Source organism: Solanum tuberosum, unplaced genomic scaffold (assembly GCF_000226075.1).
Source record: "Solanum tuberosum cultivar DM 1-3 516 R44 unplaced genomic scaffold, SolTub_3.0 scf00850, whole genome shotgun sequence".
NCBI lineage: Eukaryota > Viridiplantae > Streptophyta > Magnoliopsida > Solanales > Solanaceae > Solanum > Solanum tuberosum.
Genome location: NW_006239775.1, coordinates 53450 through 63915, shown reverse-complemented (window position 1 = coordinate 63915; position 10466 = coordinate 53450). Strand labels below are relative to the sequence as shown.

At 33.5% G+C, this 10466-nt stretch overlaps 2 protein-coding genes across 4 annotated transcripts in view; both read right to left on the bottom strand.

The window, feature by feature from the left end:
- LOC102603620 (glycerophosphodiester phosphodiesterase protein kinase domain-containing GDPDL2-like) overlaps positions 1–1515 on the bottom strand; it is a 7229-nt gene extending 5714 nt beyond the window's left edge. For both annotated transcript variants that reach the window (XM_015305579.1, XM_015305578.1), the window contains exon 1: positions 1066–1515. In XM_015305579.1, coding sequence (XP_015161065.1) covers positions 1066–1296 — 231 coding nt within the window. In that variant the 5' untranslated portion in view covers positions 1297–1515. The remainder of the gene's footprint in view (positions 1–1065) is intronic.
- LOC102603956 (probable receptor-like protein kinase At5g39020) overlaps positions 1–1548 on the bottom strand; it is a 7053-nt gene extending 5505 nt beyond the window's left edge. For both annotated transcript variants that reach the window (XM_006367616.2, XM_015305577.1), the window contains exon 1: positions 1509–1548. The gene's annotated coding sequence lies outside the window, so the exon portion shown is untranslated. The remainder of the gene's footprint in view (positions 1–1508) is intronic.
- Between the last annotated feature and the right edge of the window lie 8918 nt (positions 1549–10466).

Here is a 10466-nt window from a genome sequence, read left to right as displayed (position 1 = left end):
CAATGGGCTTTCTAATTCCCGGATCAGCTTCAAGAGATTCTAAATCAACATCTGAAATAAATGTTTTCTTTTGAATTTTCGGAGCTATGGTTGAAGCGGTAGATGGATGAGTAGAGCTAGAACTTGGATGCCCAATTTTTGACTTTGTGACATACTTATCCATCTCAATTTACAAAGATAAATTTCTGGAAAACAAATCAATTTTATCATAGAATTAATTCACATAATTCAATTAATTTTTATTGAAATCTATAACTTTCTATCAACAACCCAAACAACAATTAATATATCTATTTGATCTTTCAACACCACAAGCAATAATTAGCAATATATGAGTCAATGAGCACAAAATTTTCAATTGCACAATTTGTTATTTGTATACATCCTAAAATTTAATTTTTGAATCAAGTAAGTTGGTAAGAAAAAAAAATTATTTCAAAAGTATTCAAAAAATATATTTTAATCACAAAACACTAAATATGTGAGACTCTAAAGTCTAAATCTATTTATCAAGTAACAAAAAAAAGTATGTGGAATATATTTTAAGAATTAAGACTTAAAGAGTACTAGCCATAAGCAATGAAAATCTCAAAACCTAATTTCCCTAACCCTTTTTTTCATTATCTAACTTTAATCAAACATTAAATCTTATTACCTTGCTTTTGTATTTTGATTTTGAAAAGAAAAAAGCTTGAAGTTTGTTGTTGGGTTGGTTGCTTTCTCTTTGAAACAAGAAGAAGAAGAAGAATGATTTCCTCTTTTTGTTAAAAGAAAAAATCCCATAAAAGTGGGCAGTGAAAAAGGTTTTAAAATATAGAAAAAGTTTAAAATAAAAAAGAAAGAAAAAGTTAGTCACGCTGTGGGGATTCGAACCCTCGCCCTCATGCTTCGCGCGCATTATTTTTCCAAGTGTTAACCAGCGCACCCACGACTGCTAGTGTTCTATGGGTGCTTATTTTTCTTTAATAACATATTTATCATATTTTCTATATATATATACAAATTTTTTTCCGGAGTCAATGGGTGCTCGAGCACCCAAAACTGACTACGTGGGTCCGCCCCTGCCCACGAAGAATAAGAAAACTCAAATCCATAGAGAATTGCTTGATGAATATCAGAACGGGAAATGTTGTTAATATTAGGCCATGAGGTGAAGCCAATAAATTCTGCTCTGCATCCATCACTCACTTCAGAGACTTTCATCTCTCCAATCTTTAAATAAGTGTATCTGCTTAATTTGCAGCCACTAATTTCCACAAATGTCGAATCATTAACAGCAGATGGACATTTGAACATGAAAATGGGTGCGGTTTTTCTATGCTCTGATGTATAATAGTATGAGTTGAAGAAACTACTGTATTTGTGAAAGGTAAGCTTAGAAGGTATGAGAGAACATAGATCATCTTGTGTTTGTAAAGTCGGATCTACCAGGTGAATTTTCTGATTATCATAGTCGATGCTTTGAACGTGCAACTTCTTGGAGAATAACCATAAAACTGTTTGGTTACCTTCACAAGCTAATTCAAATCCTGAAAAATGACAATATTTTGGATCGGTGTTTAAAATGAAAAGGGTCTCTTATGTTACGGATATCGCCGCAAGCAGAATGAGGACAGTTGATCTTCCAAGCATTGGATGTTTGCAGAAAGATGATTTGAAGGATTAATGTGAAATATTTAAGCTGAGAGTTCCTTTAGTACATTTGTGTATCAGCTGAGACTTCACAATTATTGTTGAGTAAATGCAATTATTGAAGCTTTGTGAACTTTTCATTACCAATATTACTCCTTAGGGTCCCAAACCAATGGAAGACTTGTGTTTGGTCCATGATGGGAAAGTTGCAAGTTGATGAAGGGCCCTCATGAAGAAGACTTCCAATTTCTTAGTGAGGGAGATGGATATGTCATGTTTCCACTTTCCCCCATATGCCAAACTGTGTATTTGTGTTGAGCGGTTGTGACTTTATATATTTATTTATAGGCATAATACATAAATATGTTTTTTAACGTGGTCTCATTCAGTAAACAGTTTAACAAGTAGACACATGAGTATACGTGACATAATATACATAGGATCCATATTGTTATGTAGGATGTCATGTAGGACACATGTGTTTATTTGTTCTACTTTATAAAAGTTTAAGTGTCTACTTGTGCAAACTCAAAAGTTAGAGGGCATAAATGTAAATTGAGGTCAAGTTAAAAGGCATATTAATGTATTATACTTTATTTATATTTACCTAGACATTTAATTGATAAGCATAACACATAAATAGGACCTTTAACTTGGTTTCAAATTTTAACTTTGACGTTAAACTTTCAAAGTGCACAAAGAGGCACTTTAACTATCCAACTCTTGAATAAAAAAACACTCGAATCCCACCTAGCAAACCACGTGATATACACTCAATTTGTGCGCGCCAGGAGTAAATTTCGAGGCCCACAACAGTAACATATATGTTGAAATGACAATTATACCCTTAATGAATCCCTTTTATATATTTCTGTATATTTTCTAATCAAAATCCCATTTTTTCCTCTTCTTTCAAATCAAGTTTTTTTTTTCTCTCTTTAGCACGATTTTTGCTTGCTTTTAGTGCAAACGGCTTCTAATTTGTTGTCATTGTGGGAAAAGAGCTATAATTAAAGATTTCTTAGTCCACAAACAATACAGGTCGTTGGTCTGCAAACAATCCAAATTTAAGCAACGATTCTACCTTCTATCAAAAATTAACTTTCAAAAGGGAAAAATTAAAAATACCTGGACTAAATTGAGGAAGATGAACATATAAACATTAGACTATATGAACTTTTAGCACAAATCTTGAACGATTTTCCCTTGATTCATGATTTTGGTTGTAAATCCACAGCTAGGGGTTTGCGATTTTGAGAGAGAAATAGGGTAAAATGGAACAGTTTCACCCTTGTATTAATTTGAATATTAATTTATTTTTAATTCTAATATCTACGTGGAAATTTCTTAATTAGTTGGCAACCATTGAGTGACTCATTAATCTACGTTGGAGCGTCTGCATTTCACGTGTTTAGGCTGCAATATTCGAGTGTTTTTTTTATTTAAGAGTTGGATAGTTAAAGTGCCTCTTTATGCACTTTGAAAGTTAAAGGTCAAAGTTAAAATTTAAAGCCAAGTTAAGAGTCATATTTATGTGTTATGCCTAATTGATATTACAAAAGAAAACATATGGTCAGTAGTTAGCGATTTCCTACAAAGTCCTAAGTTATAATATCGAACCAAAAGTATAAATCGGTGACAATCAAAAATTCATACTCATAAAGTACAAAATAAAAAATAGGCATAATACATAAATATACCCTTTAGTTTGGTTTCAACTGACATCTATGTCGTTTAACTTTGAGTGTGCACAAGTAGACACTTAAACTTAAATAAAATTGAACAAGTAGACACACATGTCTTATGGGACATAATACACATAGAACACCATGTAGGACACAAAATTGTCATGTAGGACGCCATACAAATGTGTCTATTTGTTCAATTTTATACAAGTTTAAGTGTCTACTTGTGCACACTCAAAGTTAAAGATCATAGTTACCAATTGAAGTCAAGTTAAGGGTCATGTTTATTTATTATGTCAATAATATGATATCATTTGTTATGAGTTATGACTTTAATTATCATATTCATATTATATAGCAATATTTAAATAATCTCTTCAGATACTCCTAACGCGCAAAACTATAAGAAAAAGTTCAATGAATTATATTCATAAATTATCTTAAATGCTAAGTAATAGCTACAATAAATATTGTTGCAAAACTTTTGATTTCCTTCCATCTTAATTAGCATAAATTAATGATCAATTTTCTACTTGATAAATTAAATTTATCTTATATAAATGGGCATTTAGAATATAACTAATTCTCTCTATTTGGATGAAACAATATAATATATCGTATGTGTAAACTTACCTGGTATGTAACAAAAATACAGCCTTTCATGTTTAAATATGAGTCATTTAGTTATTATTTCTAAAATAAATTATTGTGCTTTTTATGTTGTGCTTCTCACATGAATGAAAGAATAAGATAATTTTATTTGGAATGCTACGAATATTGTCGTCATATATAGTTTCTCAAGATTTTGGTATCTCAGTAATACTCAATAGTATAGCAATATTTATCATCTTCTTATTTAGCTATCTCTAGGAGGTAAGCATAGAAAAGTTGGTTCAATTAATTTCTTTAATTGTATTTGTGGTATATATAACTTCTCTTGATTTTTTTGTACTCATCGTTACATTTTAAAGTACAGTTGTGTAGGAATCTTGCAGATATCACTATGTACATATTTCAAAATGATCATGAATGTTGAAGCTTTATGAATTTGTTTTCTTTGATAATATCTGTTTTATTAAGAAATATTATTTAAGACTGGTTTAGAGTCGCCACTTAATTTTTAAGAAAAATCAAGAAAACTGTTGTTTTCAAAAGACTAAAACAGAAATCTAGTGAAAACTTGTAAAGGGGTTCGGGGTTCCTATTAATATTCTAGGAAGGTTTTTAAGGCACCTAGAATATCCACTAATGTGGTTATCCGACAATTAATTATTTGGCTAAATTTTATTCGACTTAACTTAACTTGCAAAAAATTGAACTATTTTATAGTTAGAACTATTTTTAAAGGGGAAAAGGGGAAATATTGAAATATTATCTAAGTGAAATATTTTGTAAAATTATTTATTTGTTTGTTTGCTTTTAAGTCAAGCAAAGACGAATAACTTAGTTAAGTGATTAATTCAAAATGGGTGTCTTTCGGGGATTTGAAGTTTCAAAACCTTAATATTAATTTTTAACAAATAAGCACGTAATAGCAGTTAAATGAATAGGGAAAGAGAATTTGGGCCCAAGTCTGGATCTGTCCGCCTGGGCCAGTACTTGGGCCTATTTCGTTTTAGGCCAAAGGTCCATTTGAGTCATCCACACCTATGCTGAACTAACATCAAAATAAGATATCATTTGGGCCTTGGGCCCAATTTTTCACCTGTCCTAAATTCTAGCAAGACAATACATAAGTGGGCTTAGGCCCAAAACAACAAAATACAATTTTTGAATATAGAGTGGGCCTTTGGCCCAATCTTTTCAATTCTCCCCCCCGCTTTCACATCCTTCCACCTTCGAGACCTGTTCGTCGACTTTCCTATAGCTGGCCGACTCGAAAGGAAAAGGTTTGAGCCTTTGTGGCTCTCTCGAAATGCAAAGGGAATGATGGGAGTTCATGGCGAACTCAAGTAGATTTCACATGCAAACACAAATACAGATCATAAGTACCAATCCTTTGATTCAATATGGAAAAATGAAGAGAAAATAATGACATAAAACGTGTATGATACTATGTAAAATCCAGAACATCACCAGAACAGTAGGAAAAATAATTCTCATCTAAAGACTAATTGCAACAAGAACCGAGTAATTTAGGCATGGAGAAATATCACTCACCAAGATACAATTGAGAACCAACAGGCAATAAGCGATAATAGCCAAACCCCATCATTAACTAAGCTTAAAATCCACATTACAACTCTTCAAACAAATTTCTACCTAATCTACTGACTAAGACCAATTATAGAACAAAGAGAGGGAATCATGGGATAAGATCCATGTAGCATTGAGTATATCCACAACACTAATATCTAGGCAGTAACAAATCTTGTAAAAATGGACAAGTTGAGAGATGACATAATAAAATAATTTTGGAGCAAATCAAAACAATCTAAATGTTCCAATCATCACCGTGCACTTCTTATATATATTCAAAAATATGAATGAAGTCATAGTGTCCTAGAAGAGGTTGACTAGAAGGATTGTAAGCAACAGGAAGACAAAATGACAACATGCTATTCAAAACTTCCTAAAGAAATATTAACCGCAATTTAAAACGAACGGGTTTTAACAAAAAAAAAAGAAGGGAAACAGGACAGCGAGATAGGACAAACACATACATGCTAAGGTAGAGAAGGTATCGTATATTTAGAGGAAATATATGGCGGCAACACGCAGCACAAAAGAGCATAGAACTAAATGGACAATAACACCAAAGCAAGCAGTTTGTATCAAATAAATAATTAGTAACAGCCTCCACATCAATTAGTTTTCAAGACCTGTTTCATTTTTTATTTTTATTTTCGAAAAGAGAGCGAAAGAAAACATAGCTTTTACTACATATAGATAAGCAGACCAGCAAACGAGAGGCAAATGATGTGGCAAATTCGAACAAAGGAATAGGAGCAATAACACATCCGCAAGGCGGCAAAAAAAACTTTAGCTCACGATAAGATCAAACCATAAAATCAGCCAAGAACACATGTATTATATTGATATCGCCACCCAACTAATGTCTAACAACAAACAGCCACATAACGAGAATTGCACGACATTTGAAAATGTCAAATCGAAATAGAGGAAAAGACGAGGAGAGTATTAGGACGGAGGAAACGTTACCTTTCTCTGGGTAGCGACTAGGACAACAACGAGTTGGAGACTACTAACTTCCGCCACGAAACTCAAATGCAAACAGCAGTAAGAAACCAGAGCAAGACTTGGAATCTCGAACAAAACCTGAATGATTCGATGGAAAAACGGAGTAGAGATGTGGTACTCCGATAAAAAAAACTCCAATATTTTCTACCTTAACGTTTTACTATATATATTATATCTAATTTCTGCTTGGGCTGCTCTTAGTAATTTGCTCTAGGAAAACTTTTTACCAAAAAAAAAAACAACCCCTTTTTACAGTGAATAAAGAGGAGTATATAAAAGAAAAAACTAGGGTCCCCATTTTTTGGGGGGAAAGGGGCTGATTTTCAGGTAAGAACAAAGCATATTTCCAAAATTCAAATTCGAAAATCCTTTCATCCTTAAGGATAAACACCCTTTTCTATCAAGTTTCGTCCCAATCCGAAAGAGGAAATGGACAGACGCGTGCCTGCTACGACATTAATGCGGATAGGGACGTCTGAAGAAAAAGCCAAGGGAAAGCAGAGTACCGCCTAACTGCTGCTTTTCCATCTATCTCCGTTGCTTTTTCGTGTATTTGCCGCTTGAAATCGACTGGAATTGGCGTTGGAATCGTTGACGGAAGTGACGCTGTTGGAGGCGCGTCAGTCTGCTGTTAACGTTGAGCGTCGTCGTTCACGCTTTGGAGAAAAAAATATGTATGTCGTGTGTGGCTGCTGATGTTTCTATTGTGAGAGGAAAAGGAAATGGGCCGGGTCGGAGCTAAGGGGTAGGCTGGAGTTCATTGAATTGGAAATTAGAAGGAAATTGGGCCTGGGGATAAGAAAATGAGGATTGAGCCTGCTGAAAATTAAAGAAAAAGGGCCAAAGTTGGTCATTTAAGTGGGTTTAAAGGTAGGATCAAAATGGTCAAATCTTGAATTAATAAATTGGTCATTAGATTGTAATTATGACCAAATGAATTTAAAATGTAACCAAATTGAATTTGGATTAGCAAATTCGGCTAAAAAATCTAAATAAGAAGAATTAATATAATTAATTTATGAGCTTCTTAATCTTAACGAGATAAAATAATAAATTCAATTAAACTTAAATGACTCAAAATTAAACCCATAATTTAAACTAAACTAATTTAATAACATACTTGCTAAAATTAAAATCTTTTTGAGATGATTTTCGAACATTCATAAATTTTTGGGCCTTCGGCCCAATTCTTGCCCATTCTTTGCACCTGTCCTAGACTAACAAGGAAAATATATTATTTCCTTTGAGCCTCCGGCCCAATTTTCCCACCTGTCCTAAATTCTAACAAGAATACTAATAAATAAAATGACGAGGGCTTAGGCCCAAAATAACAAAATACATCTCTTTGGAATTAAGAGTGGGCCTTTGGCCCAATTGTTTCACTTTCTCGATCTGTCGCGTATTCTTTCAACTTCGGGACCTGTTCGTCAATTTTAATGGCTGACTGACTCGATGAGGGACAAAAATGTTGGGTCGGACCCCAACTCGAAATACAGGAGGATGAAATAGAGTCCATATGACTCATATATTAAAATTCCATGCAAGAAAGGACAAAGAGAAAAAAAAATAAAAATTAGCACAACACATATCAAGCTAAAATAATTAGACAAAGTAATGACTCAATATCAGACTAACACTATTAAAGAATAACACGACTAAGTACAACTTGGGAATTTAAACCAGATTAACAATTAACCAGAGACTAATTACCGCTCATTCCGGATAGCCAAAAGGTTTTGCAAATGATGGGTCTTGAATCACGATTTGTTAAACAATAATAGTAACCAAGAACGGATAGGTAGGATAATTAATCTAACAAATTTTCGACTATTAGCAAATACTACCTATTAAAAATGAGACCACGTAAATAGACCAACAAGGCTAGATATCATGAAATACTTCATACAGTGACAAGTTTAAACTGAAACAGGGAAGTGAGGAGTAATTCATTGCTTCATATATTATTTAAATTGATAGGTATGCCAACAGTGATTTAATACTCTCCAGAGAAAACAAAATTCACTTTAATAAACCAAGAATAAGTCGGGCAAACATATAACAACAAGAAAACAAAAATAAATAACTAATAAAAAAGAAGACAAAGTAAGAAAAAAGAAGGAAGTGGTCAAGCAAAATTGATGAATACAAAATATAAAAAAAACACTATTCTGAAATATCGAAAGAGGCTGCTTAGCTTTTAGGGAGCAGCGTATTTGACAGAATACCATTTCACTATAAGTTGCACTCAAAACAATACAAAGAGTCAACTTATGAATTCACCGCCTAAGCTGTTTAACTCGAACAGACAACATGGATCAAAGAGGAAACCAAGAAGATGGCCAAGACTAATCAAGGCAACAAACGACGATTCATATTTGAGCACGTCAAACATCAACATATGAGATTAAAACAATTTAGGACATTGAAAAGGTGAGCAAAATTGCCAGATCTATATCAACATGATCGAACTTACCTAAGTAACTAAAACAGACCACGAAGAAAAAGAAAAAAAAAGAACTAAGCGGGATGGCAACCAATAGTTGATAAGAGAGACGAATGAACCACACCATTTAAAACATGTAAAGAGGTCTCGTATTCATGTTAAGAACACAAAATTAAGAGTGAATCAAACTACTGTAAAGTCTGACAGAAAATTTCACATTAAACCAACCATTTCGAATCTTAACAGCCAACTCCAGAGAAGATAATAAGACTGAAAACTAAATCTCACACAGCAAAAAATTGGACTCAAACCATACCAAACAAGCAAGGTGAAGAGTCAAATAAGAGAAGCAAGAGCTTAAATAAAAAAAACACTTAGCCGCATTTAGAGTATTTCGCTAATATTCAACCATATTCAATACCATATCAAGAACATGTAACAAGCTGATAATGAAATTGATTCCAAATAGAGACCTTTAGGACAGAAAACAAAACAGAACACGCCTCATTCGAAAAAAGAAAATGAGAAATAATAATAAAAATGTTACCTTTTCCGGTGCAGCGAGATGAGACAAAAACGAGCAGGGGAATGACGGCGATTTTCACCACATAATCACCAACGGAATAGCAAGCAAAAAGCTTAATTTTCCCCTTTTCGAATGTATGTATTTTGTGACTAACTTTTGAACTATTCTCTCTGCCTTCTTAATATATTTTAGTATGTGTTTTGCCTACTCTTGCTCAAGTCGTTCTTTGTATTTCGCTAAAAAAAAATCCCCTTAACTTGTAGAAGAACAAGGTATTTATAGTTGAGAATTAGGGTTCGAATTTTGGGGGGAAAGGGATGAAACTCGAATTCAAAGGCCAAATTCGAAATTCAAAACTTCAAATTTCTTTCACCAATTTAGGAAAACACCTTTTTCTAAGATTTTCAACCCATTCCGGAAGAGGAATGGGAAGAAACACGTGCCTGTTGCGATTGTACGAATCGAAAGGGACATTAGAGAAGAAAGAAAAAATTCGCAGAGCACTGCCTGCTGTGTATCTACTACTGCTTTCCGTTTCCATGAGTTGTGTCAACGTTGGAAGGGTTCTGGGTTTCTATTGTGAAGGAAAATGGGAGGTGGGCCGGTTTAAAAGGGGAATTGGGCTGGGATGGTGGGCTGGACGTAGAGGGAAAAGGCTGATGGGTATTGTTGTAGGTGTATGCTGGAAATTGTATTGGGCTGCTGACTTGGGCTGGTCTGGGAGGAATTTTGGCCCAAAATTTGGTTTCAAATGGGTTTAAGGGTGGGGCAAAATGGTAGTAGAAATTTGTAATAGAAAGGGTTAGATTTGCAAATATAAAATGGCTAAATGAATTGCAATTATAGCCATAGAATTCACAATATAGCCGAATTGAATTTAATTTGCAAATTCGGCTAAAATCTAAGATTAATTAAGGAGCTTCTTAAACTTAATGAAATGAAATAATTAACTTAATCATAAACCGAATGATTTAAAAAT